An 18491-nucleotide genomic window follows, 5' to 3' on the forward strand; every position below is an offset into this window, starting at 1 on the left:
GTCCCCAATTCTTTACAATCTATATTAACGATTTGGAGGAAGGGACCGAGTGTAACATATCAAAGTTTGCAGATGATACTAAGATGGGAGGGAAAGTAGTGAGTGAGGAGGACATAAAAAACCTGCAAGGGGACATAGACAGGCTAAGTAAGTGGGCAGAGATTTGGCAGATGGAATACAATACTAGAAAGTGTGAGGTTATGCACTTTGGCAGGAAAAATCGTAGAGCAAGTTATTATCTTAATGGCAAGAAAGTGGAAAGTACTGAAGTACAAAGGGATCTGGGGGTCCTGGTGCACGAAACTCAAAAGGTTAGTATGCAGGTGCAGCAAGTGATTAAGAAGGCCAATGGAATGTTGGCTTTCATTGCTAGGGGGATAGAATATAAAAATAGGGAGGTATTGCTTCAGTTGTACAAGGTATTGGTGAGACCGCACCTGGAATACTGCATACAGTTTTGGTGTCCATACTTAAGAAGACATACTTGCTCTCGAGTCAGTACAAAGAAGGTTCACTCGTTTAATCCCGGGGATGAGGGGATGGACATATGAGGAGAGGTTGAGTAGATTGGGACTCTACTCATTGGAGTTCAGAAGAATGAGAGGCGATCTTATTGAAACATATAAGATTGTGAAGGGGTTGGATCGGGTGGATGCGGGGAGGATGTTCCCGATGATGGGTGAAACTAGAACTGGGGGACATAGTCTTAGAATAAGGGGCTGCTCTTTCAAAACTGAGATGAGGAGGAACTACTTCACTCAGAGGGTGGTAGGTCCATGGAATATGCTGCCCCAAAAAGCTGTAGAAGCTACATCATTACATAAATTTAAAACAGAAATAGACAGTTTCCTAGAAGTAAAGGGAATTAAGGGTTACGGGGAGCGGGCAGGAATTTGGACATGAGTCTAGGTTCGGATCGGACATGGCCCTGTGGGTAGCGGAGCGGGCCCAGGGGCCGTGTAGCCTGATCCTGCTCCTATTTCGTGTGTCTAATTCTGTTAGATTCAGGAGATGGTTCTGTGATAGTAGATTGGCGGTTAGGATCAGATCAGCCATGATCTTATTGAATGGCGGAGCAGGCTCGAGGGGCCGATTGGCCTACTCCTGCTCCTATTTCTTATGTTCTTATTTCATAGCAACTTGCCATGTGCATGAAATGTAAATAACAGAGTACCAGGTTGTGCAAATTGTACACTGTGATATGGCATCTAAAATTATCTGAATGCAATTTGTAAGTTGCTAGTCCTCCAAATATGATTTTTAAATGTAACTTCAATTTGAAAAAAATCATTTTAAACTCAAATTTTATAAAAACTGAATCCATTAAGAACCAAATTTCAAGTACCAAAACTCTGTATAAGTCATTAAAAGTAATAGGTTTTGAATTGCAGTTTCTGCTATGTCAAGCTGGGAAGAGTTTTTGTTGTACCATCCATTTTTTCCATCAACTTTACAAGTCTTACAATAAAAGTGTGTGTATCCCCATTGGAATTACTGTAACCTAATCTAGAATTGCCTCTCTTGAAAGTTTGTACATTCTATCTACTTGGAGATAAGCTTCCACAGCAAGTTAGCATGAGTAACAGAATATCACGTAGGTATCAGTGAAATATGACAGATAGTGTATCTCTGCAAGGGAGCCTGACTGGAAAATTCAAAAGCGCTAAAGCTAGCCTTGCGAGTGGAGATATTTATCACATGTTGAAAACATGAATTTGCTTTAAAATTTTATGTTAAGGAACCTCAAATGTGGAGATGTGAAAAATATCTCCGCACTTCACAGATCATGTGTGGTGGTATGAAATGAGATCTCTGGTGCTGAAATTATTTAGCTACCCAAAGATGAATTAAATTTCTGGGAAGGCAACTGTAGTGTATAGCTACAAAGTTTTATGAAGAAATATGGTTTGTCCTTTAAAAAGTTTAACATTTTTTATTTTACCAGTACTTTAAGAATATTCTGGATAATTTATGTCCACAAAATTGGGAATTTGATCTTAACAGGGTTCCACTATTTTTTCCGAACAGCTCTCCGACAGTGTCATCAGCCGTATGCGGGATGCTTCTCCACCTGCTGAAAAGCCACAGTCGCCTCCTCCAGCACCACCTTCATCAACTGGAATTCATCCACCTTCTCCAATCCAACCGATAGGTATTCTGTAGCTACATTTCTAAAAACCAGTCCACTCGCGCTGTTGAGCTAAGTCTTAATGATCGATTCAAACTGCCATCCATTCTGCTGATCTTTTTATCATAGAGGTACACATCTCTTGTATTAGATGACAATCTGTGGCAAAAATTTGTGCAAAACAGACTTTTTACATGTTTAAGTACAGGCTCAGGTAAGTGTTTGAAAGGTTCATGACAGCAAGAGGGAAATAGCAAGTATTGGAGAGTGGCAAGCAAGCAGTTAAGAGATGATGGTTGTTGGTTACATTTGTGAGAGACATAAAGAAACAGTCTGCCAAACTCTTGTAGGGAAAAGACATCATGATGCAGTGATTCAGCCATTCCGCTGCAAGAGGATTGCAGGTTGTGAGCATGGTCTGAAGGAGGTTTCTGAATGTAGAGTGGACTCGTCATCAAAATAATAGATATGGTTGGATGATGAATGGAGGAGGTCATTAATATGAGCAAGGAAGAGAGTTCGAGAGGGGGTTCCTGGGGAAACTCTGAGCTCATAAGGAAAGAGCTGGAGGAAGGCCCATCAACTACAGTAGTTGGCTTGTGAGGATATCTTCAGGAGCATACGCTTGTTTATTAGTAATTTACTTAAGTGCATGGTACCAAACCCTGTCAAAGGCTCGGAAGGCGTCTAAAGCAATGATGGAGATTAGCTGAATTGTTGATGAATGGCATTCCAGCACTCCATAATATAGGCAATACCAATTTAATTGTGTCAATTTGTGGATGAGCCAGAGCTTCAACTAATCAGTGGCAAGACCAAAGCTACCCTGTTTACTTCTCTGCATCCTATCCAAATTCTATCCTCCTTGGTGGCTCTGGCTAAACCTGGATGTCTTGTTCATTCCACAATCAAGTCCATCTATTTTCACCTCCATTCTGACTTCACCCCCACGACAGTTGTACATCCATGCATTTATTATCTTCCAACTTGATTTACCGAACAGTCTGTTCACTGCTCGCTGACCTCCTGAGATCCACTCGACGCAAATGCACAAGTTCTGCTGCCCACATCCGATCCTGTATTGCATCCCAATTAGCTTCTGCCCTCACCCTACTCCACTGGCTTCTCATACCCCAACATATTGATTTCAAATTCCTTACCTTCATCCATAAATCCCTCGGAGGCAATGCCCCGGCTTCTACGACCTGTTGCATCTCCACATCTCAATTCACACTCTGCTGTTCTGAGTTTGAATACCCAACACTTGCACTTCACCATTAGTGTCTCCCAAAGCACCTTCACTTTGCTTTAGCTTTCTGCACCGTTAAAAACCTCCTCAGAGTCTACCTTTTCAATCTCTCCTAACTCATCTCCAAACTCGTGCTCAATTTCCAAATTCCATCCCCCACCCCCAGCCAGTTGATGATTATCGCCAGTAGAATGGTGGAAGCAAAAACCCATCATGACTAATGTCGATTAGGCCAGAACTTTCAAGGTAATGGTTAATTTGAGAGATATGGGTTAAATTATGAGGACTGGTTGCATGGACAAGGCTTGTATTTCCTTGAATATAGAAGAATAAGGGGCGATCTAATTGAGGTGTTTACGATGATTAAAGGATTTGTTAGGGTCGATAGAGAGAAACTATTTCCTGTGGGGAGTGCAGAACAAAGGGGCCTTAAAATTAGAGCTAGGCCGTTCAGGGGTGATGCCGGAAAGCACTTCTTCACAGAAAGGGTAGCGGAAATCTGGAACTCTCCCCTAAATCGTTGTTGAGGCTAGGTCAACTGAAAATTTCCAAACTGAGATAGATAGATTTTTGTTCGGCAAGGGTACTAAGGGTTACGGAACCAATGAGGGTAGATGGAGTTACGGTACAGATCTGCCATGATTTAAGTGAATGGCAGAACAGGCTTGAATGGCCTGCTCCTGTTCCTGTGTGTCAGAGACCACTTCGGGCAAGGGCAAGTTCAGAAGTGTACATCTTGAGAGCAATGGATTGGATAGCATCAGGACCACTGATCTTAGTGGATTCCAGATGTAGCATGGATACACTCCTAACCTCACGTGTAAGGCTATAGCTTGAGCTCACCTTGGCTCCAATTCAATCCAATGATAAAAGATGTGTTTCTCGCAGCTGTCAATTGTGAGGAGTAAGACCTTGTATGTCTTAATTAGTGAATTGTCATGATGTTCTCTTATTAAAATTAATGGATTTGAGATGCAGGGAAAACCAATTAGAATATTCAGCAGCTTTGTTGCTTCAAGATTAAGTGGCTCCTGGTGTACAGGATATTTTTCATAAATGTATTGTAAAATTAAGCGGACATATTTAGCACAGAGTATATAAAAAGCAGAATTGAGAGTATAGTTTTATGCCACTTTTTAAGAGGTCTTATGAATCAGAACTAATTAGTTTTTATTTTAAAAGCGCATTGCTTCTACTTTAGCAAAACTTCTATTGACTCAGTTTGGTTTTGAAAGGAAATGGAATAGATATGTGCACTTTAACCTTTAAGGTTTGCATTAACTTTAATGTTGCGCATCGATAAATCAATAGAATTCCCACATGAAAGAAAAGGTGCAGGACTGAGCTTAGACTGGACCTTAAGAAATCAGTCTGGCATGTACATGTGCCCTTGATATAATAAAGACTTTTTATGAAGAGATGGCACGTTCCCCAGGATAGATTTTCAAAGATATTGCAAAATGATCCCTGTGCAACATTTTCTTCTTCATAATATCACGGCCCTGTGGTTTTACATTTTGGGCTATCTGAAATATGAAATGCAAACCGCTAAAGTCAGACACATCTATATTTGCTGGCAGTTTAAAAAAAATATGTTTCACAAAATTTTTTGAAGATTGCAGAAAGAATGTTATATTATACATGCTGTTATGGTTTTACATCCTGTGAATCCTTAGTGAAATTGTTTTCTTGTAATCACTCCCATTTCCATTCTGTTTTTATATTTCCACTCAACACCTGTGGTTTCTCTGAGACATTTTTGAAATAGGAGACATATTTATGAAATAGGAGATCTTCCCTTCTTGAAATTGCATGGTACCAATATTATCCATATAAAAGAAAGCTATCTTGTCTCGCGCTATTATTTTATTCCACTTAGATTCTTACCTTTCCTGCAGCATCCATTGTTGTGTATTCCTATTACTAATAGCAAAAATATATTCCGTCTTGACGAGTATTTTCCAACACTTTGCAATGTGCACTCCAGTCAGCTCGATCTGCATTGAACTCGCCAGTTGCCATATGGGTACATCACAGTGAAATAACTATCATTGGGCGTGCAGCTCCCTGCTGCCCTGCTAAATCAGCACAGAATAAAGTCATTACATTGTCTGTCTGTCTGTGAAATGGCTCATAAAATATGTCAGTATGTGGTATTAATGAGGTACATAGTGGGATTTGATAGTTTATACGAAAATACACCTCGGGTTTGCATAATTCAGCGACCTTTTGGATACACAAGTTGTGGCTTTAGTGTTTTTGGTAAATCCACAAAGTCTTGTCATGCATCCCCCTCTATACTGCAGTTTTTTTTTGATAGTTGGCATTCAGAAAATATGTTTGGACCGCTGTGGCTAGATAAGGTGAACGGTAGTGCAGTATACTGCTTAGATATTTGTTATCTCTTGAATGCTGTATAGTACAATCAAATAACTAGTGAACTTGTTAATTTATTTGTATCTTTTATTTGTAATGGGTGAAAATGGAGTTATGTTCTGGGCTGTTGATTCAAGTTTCTGTGCTGAGTAAAACGATCCAACTTTCTATAACTGCTGTAATAGCTTTTGCATTTAAGAAAAAATGTTTTATTTTGTGCAGAAAGGGACAGAAGAGCACAGCAGAGGGGTAAATTAGTGGAATCTGACACCAATAAATGCATTTCTGAAGCAAAACTTCATACTATGTAAAAACGACTTCCTACATTGCTCTGCCAGGTTGTGGTGACGATTTTGTATTTGTAACACAATGACTTTAGGCTCCCAGTGGCATGTTAAGTAAATGCATTTTGTAGTGTTGATTTATACAGAGGTTTATTTTTGTTTGGAGATGATGATAAAATGGTCACCTTTCTCAGTTTAACATTGATACCTGAACCAGAACCTTGATGCACTTGGATCCAACTGCAATATTTTAATAACTTAATTACTAGACAGCAAAATCTTTGTGGTAAAACCGTAGTGCTGCATTTCCTCCACTTGATAATGAACACCTTAAAAATCATTACTAAATTCCCTGCATTGTTAAAGGTAAAATAATTAAAAATAATAAAACTTAGCAGATTTAACTCTACCCTTTTTCCAACGGGCATGATTGATCATGCCTGTCTGCAGAATCTTGCCAATGCAGGTTCTCGCCTTTTGCCATATAATAACTTATAATTAAATAAAACATGTGCATCCTTTCCAAGATTTGACCGTGTTGTGATTGTTTGAGAATTCCCTCTCAAATTAGAGGGAGCTCTGGACTTTGAGTTTGTTCGTCTTATATTCAGGCTCTGGGCAGATATCAGCAGATCATTGGGAAAAGCTGCTGTCAGTTTGTGAACGGTTTTGAAATCTTGAGTGAGGGACGATTCTAAGATTTTGATCACGTATACTCAGTGACTTGGTTAAAAGCAATTTTCTAAATAAATTTACTTTCCCAATACAAATATTCTTACTCAGGATGCTCTGGGAAATCTGAGTTTGAATAATGGCTCTTTTTACTTTATGGTTAGGTGGAACTCTCAATACTACTTTAACTGTTTCTTCCCTCACAAAATGCAGTTTAAAAAAAAATTAGCACAGTCTTTATTAAATAAAATGATAGTAAATTCATGGCTACTTGATTGTTGGGTGGAGCTCGTCGAGCACATCACCCATTGAGATGCTTATTGTGCCAGTGGTTTATCAAAATCTGTTCATGCAGCTGTTGTATTTTGGCCAAAAAATGCATTTAATTTTGTGTTTTTCTTAATTTTCCAGTAAAATATTAGGTATTTACAATTTATCAATGGCAAATTCCCTGGCTTTCAGAGGGCTTGGATAGATTAGATGCTGCTTCCTAAATCCGTCACGTTTGCATGCATTAGCTAATGCAGCTCGAAATTGTGTTTTATCCCGACCAGAAGGATAGATTGCAATAAATTTATCTCTTTAACACAGAGCTTAAGTGATAATTCCTGGTGGTTTATTTTTTACGATCTGTTTATCTGATCCATGCAAATAAGTTAATTCAACATTTAACAGTACTTTCAATTCTGAATAACTGTAATTGGGTTAACTTGAATACCTGCTGTAAAAGGAGGGTCATGCAAATAGGGGCTTTGAATACAAAATTAAGGAAATCACGCAAAACCTTTACAAGTCACTGGTTAGGCCTCAACTGGAGTACTGTATACCATTCTGGGCACCACATGTTAGGAAGGATGTCAAGCCCTTGGAGAGTGTACAGAAGAGGTCTACCAGGATGATACCAGAGATGAGGGACTTCAGCTCTGTGGAGAGATTGGAGAATCTGGGATTGTTCTCCTTGGAGCAGATAAGGTTAAGGGGAGATCTGATAGAGGTATTCAAAATTATGTGGCATTTTGATAGAGCAACTAGGGAGAAATAGTTTCCTCTGGCAAGTAGGTTGATAGCCAGCGGTCATAGATTTAAAATCATTGACAAAAGAACTAGAGGGGAAATGAGAGAAATTATTTCACACAGAGGGATGTTACGATCTGGTTCGCACTACCTGAAAGTGTGGTGGAATCGGATTCCACAGCAACTTTCAAAAGGCAATTGGACATGTATTCGAAGAGGACTAATTTGCAGGGTTATGGGAAGAAAGCTGGGGAGTGGGACTAAATTGGAGGGCTCTTTCAAAGAGCTGGTACAGGCACGACTGGCCGAATGGCCCCCCTCTGTGCTGTAAGATTCTATGATGCAGATTAATTTTCATACAACAGAAAGACCAGTTAACAAAGGCAAATCTAATTTGAGTGATATATGTATGCACACATACCCAATATGCCTGCTGTGGAGCTTCGGGGGCCACTTAAGAAGTTTAAATCCGCATTTTTAAGAACATGCATATATCCATTGTTGCTGATATGAACAGATCCTGGTGTTCTGATTTAGGATTTATCCACCAATTAGGCAACAGTACTAAAAATAGTCCTCTCCAAACTCAGGCTCATAAATTCAAACGGGACAAACCAACTAGTGAGAAATGTAAGGGGCAGATTGCCAAGCCTCTGGGGCTACAGTTCGGACACCTCTGCCATAAGTTGTGTGATCTGATATTAACCAAAGCATGTTTTTCCTTGCTTTTCTCGTGCTCAAAGATTACTCTTTATATGTCATATGTTAAAATGTATCCGGATTTGAAAGTCAGGAGTTAAGCTGGATTGGTAGCTATTCCTGACGAGTCACGAAGATTGTGTAAAGGTTTGTTGCTGTCTCCTCTTAAAAAGTTCATGCTGTAATTTGAGGTCTTGGGGATACAAATAATGTCAATAATGTTCTTCATATTTGATTAATAAGAAAGAGGAAAACCCCTAATTTTCTTCCGTTAGAAAAGACAATGTGAGAGCTGATTAACAATAAGGTTTGCTCTCAGGCTGATTTCATGGGAGAGAGATTTAAGGGGTGTTATGATCAGTAGTCAATAACAGTTACACAAAGGACATACTTGGCTTATCATCTAGCACATGCACTTGCTGTCTTTAAACAAATAGCACTGAAGCACTTCATCGACTGTTGGAACTGAATCCTCGTACTAAGCTTCAGTTTGAAGAGAACTAGAGTGTTATTGGTGGGCATCCACTTCAGTCTGTGTGATCTTCATGGCAGAGGCCACAAAATTACAATAAGATGACATATCTTGATTGTTGCACTTCAGAAGTGCTTCCTGTTTGAAAGTTGCCATCTCAGACCGGGTTTATCGCCTCAACACTTGGAAATTTCCATCCAGATATTTTCGATGAAGCCAGGTGTTTTGTAGGAGATGAGCCAAATATTTTGGGATACGTGCGAGAGGATTTTTATTTCTATCTCTATATTCTGAGATTTCTTGGAGAGTTTTTCTTGTAAATTTGGTGTATTCCAAAATAGGGTCACAAGTAATTTCATGAATCCTAGCATTTTCTCGGAAATATATATTGCTTTATTTGGTAAAAGACCTTGGTACAATTCTTGTGACTTCTGTTTTACGATATATAGATATTGACTGGGTAGCTCAGAGAATTGGTGTATTCTTTTATTTCTCGGTTCCCAGTTTAAAATTAGCTCAGGTTAATGGACTGAAACTCTCTGCCAGCTGTTTGGTTGCCTTAAGTAAAATGAATTTAGAGCAGTCTCAACTCTGTTCATAGTGACTGCTCAGTTTGGCACTAAACTTTGCAATCTTGCTTAATGAAGCTGTAAGGATGGCTGGTGTAAAACTATCCACTTTGGTAGGAAAAATGGAAAAGCAGAATATTTTTTAAAAGGTGAGAGACGAGTAAATATTGGGATTCAGAGGGATTTCGATGTCCTTGTACACGAATCATAGAAAGTTAATATGTAGGTATAGCAAGCAATTAGGAAGGCAAATGGTAAGTTAGCCTTTATTGCAAGGGGGTTAGAGTGTAAGGAAGTCTTGCTGCATTTATATATAGCTTTGGTGAGCCCACACTTGGAGTACAGTGTACAGTTTTGGTCCCCTTTCCTAAGGATGGATATACTTGCCTTAGAGAGGGTGCAACAAAGGTTCACTAAATTGATTCTTGGGATGAGAGGGTTGTCCTATGAGGAGAGATTAAGTAGAATGGGAGGATATTCTCTGGAGTTTAGAAGAATGAGAAGTGATCTAATTGAAACATGTACAATTCTTGGAGGGCTTGACAGGGTAGATTCTGAGAGGCTGTTTCCCCTGGCTGGAGAGTCTAGAACTAGGGGTCATAGTCTCAGGATAAGGGGCCGGCCATTTCGGACTGAGATGAGAAATTTCTTCACTCAGAGAGGGTTGTGAATCTTTGAAATTCTATACCCCAGAAGGCTGTGGATGCTCAGTCGTTGAGTGTATTTAAGACTGAGATCGATAGATTTTTCAGCACTAAGGGAGTCAAGGGATATGGCGATCGGACGGGAAAATGGAGTTGAGGTCGAAGGTCAGCCGTGATCTTATTGAATGGCAGAGCAGGCTCGAAGGGCTGTATGGCCTACTTCTGCTCCTATTTTTTTATGTTCTTATGGTGTAGGAAATTAAATAATTCATGTTAATGGCATAAGGATGTCTGGTTGGGGAAAAAGGTGTAAAGTTGGCAGAATAGAGGGCCTTTACTTTGCTGCACCTGAACAGGAAGTAACTTGATGATAATTGCTAAAAAATGTGGAAAAAATTGTTCCATTCTACCTTGGTGATCTCAGTTGCTTTGAGCACAAATGTTAATCAATGTGGAGCTCTACATTAGCTTGGTCAATAAATGCACCATGTGCTATGCTGCAGATCTCTGGTTCAATCCCTTGCCTTTGTTGAGCTCGATGATCTCGGTAGTGGCACTGCAGGTTGTCTCATTGTGCTTGGGATATGGAGAAGAACAGTTGGTTCGGGTTCAGGCTCCTGACTGCTGTCCAGTGGCCCCTGCTGGAAAGTGCACATCTTTGGTGAGAACAGAATTGAGCTCTGGTGCTCCGCAGACACACTCTGCATTAACTTTTGCATGGAAAACTTCCTGTCGCTGTCCAAAACAACAACAACAACAACTTGCATTTATATCGCGCCTTTTACATTACAACAGTGACTACACTTCATAAAGTACTTCATTGGCTGTAAAGCGCTTTGAAACGTCCGGTGGTCGTGAAAGGCAGCTGAAGACACGGCCGCCAATGGTGGAGCAATTAAAATTGGGAATGCGCAAGAGATCAGATTCGGAGGAGCGCGGATATCTCGGAGGGTTGTAGCGGGACCGGCTTAGAGCCGTGCAACTTAGATGTTCAGTTGTACAGAACCTTGGTCAGACCCCTCTGGCGTACTGCATTCAGTTTGGGCACCACGTCAGGCACAGTGTATTGTCCTTAGAGGGGATTCAGCGCAAATTCGTCAATGATACTAGAGCTTAAAGGGTTAAGTTCTGAGGACGGGTTGCATAAACTTTGCATTCGCTTGAGATTAGAAGGTTGAGGGGTGCTCTAATCCAGGTGTTTAAAATGATAAAGGGATTCGATAGAGGGTGGATGCAGAGAAATGTTTTCCTCTTGTCGGGGAATCCAGAACAAGATGGCCTAATAATCTCAATATTAGAGCTAGGCCATTTAGCAGGGAAATCAGGAAGCACCTTTGCATACAAAGGGTAGTGGAAATCCTCTCAAAAGGCCGTGGACGCTGGGTCAAGTTTTCAGGACTGATAGATTTTTGTTGGCTCAGGGTATCAAGGGATATGGAACAAACGGGTGTAAATCGAGTTGGGGTACAGATCAGCCATAATAGTGAAACAGGCTCGACTATGTTAGTATGTGATTAAAAATATGCGGTTATTTGTAAGTATGAAGTTAATGAAGGTAGAGTTTGTTTTGAAGAATTGGCTACAAATTTTCCGACTGGTTTGATACTGTTCTTGTTCATCACATTGAAATATGGGGCTCAGTGGCTGGATTAAAATTCTTCGTTATTGTTGCATATTTTAATCTTCATTTTAATATAAATCAGTTTTAATCAAATCTGCACTTTTACTGCCACGATGTGCTCAACCTCACAGTTTCTGTATGAATTACCATCATATATCTTGTTTTCTGATGGGTCATTAATTTTAACCAATCTAATCTCTCTGATATGGCAGTATTTTGGATAACACTTAATTTTGAACATCAGCCTCTCGGTTTGTCTGAGTCTTGACCATTATTGAACTGGATTATCAACATCTCGGGCTGCATGTAACGAGAGTACTCTGAGAAGCTCGTATGCCCCTAGTGCAGGACACCACTGTAAAGTCTGTGGGTTGTGCAGTTAATAAATACACAGACTTCAGAAGTAACAAACAAACAGGTCTTTACTATTCGAAGGTTCGGGCGAATCTGCCCCAGCAATCATGCCACAACACTTATATACTGGTGTGGTCACTATCGGTATTACAGTATACAGAAGCCAAGCAAATAGTGCCACCCGAAAGTAGTCCTCTTAAAGGTGAACGGTTACATTCAATAGTTCCCTTAAAGGTAGACGGGTACATATACTACAATCCTCCCTTTTTAGCTTATTACTTACTAAGTCCATAGTGAACATACATTCTAACATATATACAGGTTTATGTAAGACAGTTCATAGATTCAGTCTTTCCGGGGGTTTCCGGATTCTGTCAGGATAACGCCGCAGTGGTGTCGTCATTTCAAGCGGGCTAGGAGGTGCTTCTGGCAAGGTCGATTCGGCTTGAAAAGCCGTGTCAGGTTCAGCTGACTCCAGTATCACTAGATCGGAAGTAGGTGTTCTGGGTATCTCAGTTTCAACATTACCCGGATAAGGTGGTGAAGTCGGTGGCCCATTTGTGGCGGACCCTATGATTTGGTCAACATGGCGCCTTATTATATTGTCTCCAATGTCCACGGTGTACATCAATGGCCCCAGCCTTTTTCCAATAGTTCCAGGCTGCCATTTCTCAGTACGGTAGTCCCGGGCCAAAACTCGTTGACCGATCTGGAAAGATCTAGTGACCCTGTCGTTCATGCCCTGGAATTGCCGGTTCTCTACGTCTCTTCTGACGTTTGGTTTTAGTAAATCCAGCCGGCATCTTCGGCGTCTATTACAGAACATCATTGCGGGAGTTTGATTTGTGACCGCATGTGTCGCATTTCGGTATGCCAACAAAAAGCTATCCACCTTATGTTGCAGACTTATATTTTCATTACTCATGGCCTTTACGGCCTTCTTGAAGGTCTGGACAAACCTTTCAGCCAATCCATTGGAGGCGGGATGGTATGGGGCTGACGTGTAATGTTTAACCCCATTGCTCTTTAAGAATTTCTTGAATTCTTCGGACACAAATTGTGGTCCATTATCAGAACAGATCTGTTCCGGCAGGCCATTCCGAGCAAACATAGTCCTTAACACTGCGATGGTTTTTTCAGTCGTGGTGGTGGTCATCTTAATTACTTCCGGCCACTTGGAGTGGGCATCCACCGCTATTAGAAACATCGAGTCCATAAATGGACCAGCAAAGTCGATGTGTACTCTTTGCCAAGGCGATGAGGGCCACTCCCATGGATGCAGAGGAGCCTGGGGTGGCGCGTTCTGAACCCTCTGACATCCTAGGCAGTTCTTCGTGATCTCCTCTATGTCTTCATCAATGCCTGGCCACCACACAAACGCTCTTGCTAGATTTTTCATCTTTACTCCTCCCAGATGTCCTTCGTGCAGCTCCTTTAGCACCTTCTTTTGGAGTTTGGGTGGAATCACCACTCTAGATCCACACATCAGGGTTCCTCGACACACTGACAGTTCTTTCCTCTGTGCAAATGCTTGCAGTGTTGGGTCGCTCTGTGCTGGCCATCCCTCCACCGTTACATCATAGACTCGTGAAAGAGTCGGGTCATTCCTTGTCTCATTCTCAATCATTGAGTTTGTTATCGGTAGACACTCCACTATGGATGAGTGGAACAACTCTACTGGGTCCACTATACTCGCTTTTTCTACCATCGGCAATGGCAAGCGTGACAACCCATCAGCATTTCCATGCTGTTTAGACCTTTTGTACTCAATTTCGTATTGGTGTGCCCCAAGTAACACGGACCACCTTTGTAACCTTTGTGCTGTCATGGTTGAAACAGCCTTATTTGGTTTGAATATGGACACCAACGGCTGGTGGTCTGTCAGCAATGTGAACTTTTTACATTGTCGGTAATGGTTGAATTTCTTCACGCCCCACACAAGACTGAGGGCCTCCCTATCTATTTGGGCGTAATTTCGCTCCGCGGGTGTCAATGATCGGGACGCGAAAGCCACTGGCCTTTCCGAGCCATTTGGTAGCCTGTGCGAGAGTACTGCCCCAATTCCGTACGGGGAAGCATCGCAAGCTAGACGAAGGGGTAATGCTGGGTTGAAATGAGCCAACACTTCTTCAGAGGTAATCAACTCCTTGCTCCTGCGAAAAGCCTTTTTGCATTCTTCACTCCACTTCCATGGTGTTTCTTTCCGCAACAGGTCATTCAGCGGATGCAGTACCGTGGATAAATTCGGCAGAAACTTGTGATAGTAATTAACCCCAAGAATGATCTTAACTGAGATACGTTTCCTGGAGCGGGGGCCTTCACAACCGCTTCTATCTTTTCGGGTGACTTATGCAGTCCCTCTCGGTCAATGACATGACCGCAGTATGAGATCCGTTTTTGGAAGAACTCACACTTCTTGCGATTAACCCGAAGGCCATACTCCTTCAACCTGGTGAGTACCAGTTTCAAATTCGTGAGGTGTTCTTCCTCATCTTTTCCTGTGATTAGAATGTCATCTAAGTAGCACTGCGTGCTTGGAATTCCTTGCAACACCTGTTCCATGGCCCTCTGCCAAATTGCTGGCGCCGAAGCTACCCCAAAGACCAGTCTACTGTAGCGATACAAGCCTCTGTGAGTGTTGATGGTGAGGTACTGGCGTGACTCTTCCTCGACCTCCATCTGTAGATATGCTTGAGCCAGATCTATTTTCGTGAAATGTTTCCCTCCAGCCAACGAAGCAAAGATATCTTCAATCCGCGGAAGCGGGTATTGTACCGTGTGAAGCACCGGATTCGCAGTAATCTTGAAATCTCCGCAGATACGGACCTTCCCCGGTCCCCCTGGCTTATTACTCGGTGAGGACTTCATGACGGGAACAATGGGCGTGGCCCACTCACTCCAGTCCACTTTTGACAGAACCCCTGATCGTTCAAGTTCTTCCAGTTCTGCCTCCACCGCTGGTCGTATTGCGTAAGGAACTGATCTGGCCTTAAAAAACTTTGGGCTTGCATTTTCTGCAATCTTAACCTTTGCTTTAATACCTCGCAGTGTTCCCAGTCCCTGCTGGAATACCTCCTTAGCTTCGTCCAATATTCTGGACAACCGTTCAGGTTTGACATCCTCTTTTTCGGAATCCACCGTCATGGTGTTTAGTGACTGCCAGTCCAATTTTATTTTTCGGATCCACTCCCGTCCCAGAAGTGGTGGTCCTCCCTCAGGCAATACATACAGGTCCAACCGGTGATGATCTTTATCCTTGTATCTCACCTTGACTTCTGTCATTCCGATGGGGAATACTTTGTGCCCCGTGTATGTCTGCAGCACTAGTTCCGTATCCCGTAGTGGAATATGCTTGAAAAATTTCTTATAGTCATGCTTATTCATGACCGTCAACGCCGATCCGGTGTCCACTTCCATTTTTACTTGGACCTTTGCAATCTGTAGCGTTATCCAGATAGTTTGTCGGTCAGCTTCATTGCTCACGTTGTGAATTCTCAGACTGTCCAGTCCTTTGCATTTGGAGTGTGAGACCGACTTCTGTTCCCTCAGACTCTTCTTAGTCACCTCTTGTCCCTTCCCGTAACATTTTTGTGGTGACTTATTGTTGTACGTTGCTCCTGACCGGCATACCTTAGCTATGTGCCCAATCTTGCCACATTTCCTGCATTCTTGGTTTTTACCCCAGCATTGATTCTGGTCGTGTGTTGTCTTCCCACAACGGTAGCATTTTGTTGTGCTCGAAGTAATTTGGTCCACCCCTAGTGCCGCCGCCTTTGGCTGCATTTCCGCCGTTCCTTTCGCTGCGGCTTCATGCGATGCAGCTATGAGGACAGCCCTGTCCAGTGTGAGGTCATTTTCTTCCAGTAGTCGCTTCTGCGTTCCTTCTTTGGACAATCCGCATACGAACTTGTCCCGCAGTGCCTCTGTCAGATTCCCTCCAAACTGGCAGTATTTCGCTATCCTACGCAGTTCGACCAAGTATTCCGCATTGCTTTCGTCTTTCCTCTGCGTTTTTGCGTAGAATTTGAATCGTTCAGCCAGCATCAACGGTGTGGGGTTCAAGTGATCCTTCAGCACTGCTGCAATATCATCGAAAGTCTGATCTGCCGGTTTAGCTGGTGAGAGAAGATTCTTCAACACCCCGAATGTTTTCGCACCCATCATGTTAAGTAAGGTTAAAGCTTTTTCCTCCTTAGCTATTTTGTTAGCCTTACAATGTATCTCAATACGTTCTACGTACGTGGTCCAGTCTTCTATCTCCGAATTGAACTCGTTGATGTCCGCCCGCTTAGGCATCTTTCTTTCCTTGGGTACAACACAAGTATTTCTTCAGGTATTCTTATTTATTTGTTTATTTCTAAGATGGCGGTTTTCCCGCGAAAATGGCGGTTTCCCGCTCTTTCCTTCTCGCCCCGCCCACTTCAATCGTCTTCCCCGCCTAATGGCGGCTTCCCGCGTTTCTTCCCTGGTGGAAGGGGTACGCTTTCCCCACAGCGGACAGGTTCAGCCGCTGGGCTGGCTTCCGCACAGCTCCCCTTACTCGGCTCTGTCTTTTCCTCCCGCCCGCACGGCTCTACCGGCGCTGGGTACACCCCGTTAACGGAGGACAGTTCAGCCGCTGGACTGGTTCTCGCGCAGTCTCTCACCCCGTTTTAGGCTGTGTCTCTCTCTCACTCCTGCACGTACGGTTTTGCCGGCTCTGAGTACCCCGTTGGTGGAGAACAGCTCAGCCGCTGGACTGGCTCCTCGCAGTCTCTCTCTCCGCACCCGGCTCTCACCCGCACGGTTCCCGTTCGCCTCCCCAGCCCTCTCGCAGACCGGTGTTTCCCTCCCCGGCTGCGGCTGGGTTACTCTTCCCGCGCCTACTCGCAGGCTCAGCGCTTCGTGGCTGCGGTCGCTGCCCGGATTTTTCCCGCCGATCGCGGTCCGGCTGTCACCCGACGCCGTTGGACCCGACTTTTGGCCGGCACAGCTCCCCCTCGACCGAGGTCGAGTGCTCTGCCCTTATCCTCCGGATACTTCTACACCTTCCCCTACTCACAGTCTCTTCGGCCGCCTTGTTTCTTGCTGGTCGGCTCACTCCGCACCGTGGCAGAAGGGTAGTCAGTGCCTGTTGCTGATACGCTTTTGTTGTTAGTTTTCCTGCTTTCTGATGTTGCAGCCTCGTGTTTTCTTTTGGTAGCACGACGAGGGCGGTTGTCTCTCTTCGACGCTCTTCGTTGCTTTTGGTAGTCTTGCCGCAGGGTACGATCGGACTCGTCGCCACTGTAAAGTCTGTGGGTTGTGCAGTTAATAAATACACAGACTTCAGAAGTAACAAACAAACAGGTCTTTACTATTCGAAGGTCCGGGCGAATCTGCCCCAGCAATCATGCCACAACACTTATATACTGGTGTGGTCACTATCGGTATTACAGTATATAGAAGCCAAACAAATAGTGCCACCCGAAAGTAGTCCTCTTAAAGGTGAACGGTTACATTCAATAGTTCCCTTAAAGGTAGACGGGTACATACACTACAACCACCAAGGGTCAAAAGTGAGGAGGTGAAATGTGTATAGGAAGGATAAAAAGAAAAGAAGTGTAAATGCAGAAATCTGAGATAAAGCATAAAATGCTGAAAATAAACCAGCACGAAGGCATCTATAAAACAGAACAGGTACGTTAATGTTTTGGGTTGAAGCTTTGTCAGAAATGGAAAGTGGTAGACGATCAAGCCACTTTATTGGACTGAACAAAGAGATCAATGTCTCTGATGAAAGGTAATTGACCTGAAACATTAACTCTGTTTCTTTCTTCACAGATGCTACCTGACCTACTGAGTATTTCCAGCATTTTTCTACTTTTATTTCAGATTTCTGCATTCCACAGTATTTTGCCTTGTTGATAAATTAGTGTATTGTCTTTATCCTTCAAGAGGTACTTAACTTAAAAAAAAAAAAATATCTATATATATATATACATACAGCTTTTGAGCCGAATTTTCCGATCGGAGGCTTCCTGCGTGCAGAGGCCTCCGATCTGGAAAAAATCTACGGACTTAGCTGAGGGCTCCCGAGGTCCGGACACTTCTGCTCCTGGGCCTCTCCAACTCGAAATGCGCAGGGCCTACGTATCCCAGAGGTGCAGGCGGTTCACAAACATCCCTGGGATCACGTGGGCCACGGGGAGCCAATCAAAGAAGGGAATCCCCCTTCATACACTTGATAGATGGACCTGTCAAATATATGAATGGAGATCACCCCAAAAACACTGTAAAACATTAAATACATTTTTTTAATCACATTTTTAAAATGAGTTGAAATTACAATAAATTAAATATTTTAAACAAATGCTTAATTTTTTGAAAAAATAATTAAGCTTTTTACGGGGCTAAAAAGAAACTTTTTTTGGAAGTATTTTTAAATGAT

General features: G+C 42.6%; 1 protein-coding gene across 1 annotated transcript in view; it reads left to right on the top strand.

The window, feature by feature from the left end:
• Nucleotides 1-18491, top strand: part of chchd3a (coiled-coil-helix-coiled-coil-helix domain containing 3a) — a 336024-nt gene that overhangs the window by 14484 nt on the left and 303049 nt on the right. The window contains exon 2 of the mRNA XM_086010675.1: nt 2029-2152. Coding sequence (XP_085866801.1) covers nt 2029-2152 — 124 coding nt within the window. The remainder of the gene's footprint in view (nt 1-2028; nt 2153-18491) is intronic.

The sequence above is a fragment of the Somniosus microcephalus genome, chromosome 17 (genome assembly GCF_052327205.1).
Source record: "Somniosus microcephalus isolate GS21.2 chromosome 17, FLI_Smic_1.0, whole genome shotgun sequence".
In the NCBI taxonomy this organism is placed as follows: Eukaryota; Metazoa; Chordata; class Chondrichthyes; order Squaliformes; family Somniosidae; genus Somniosus; species Somniosus microcephalus.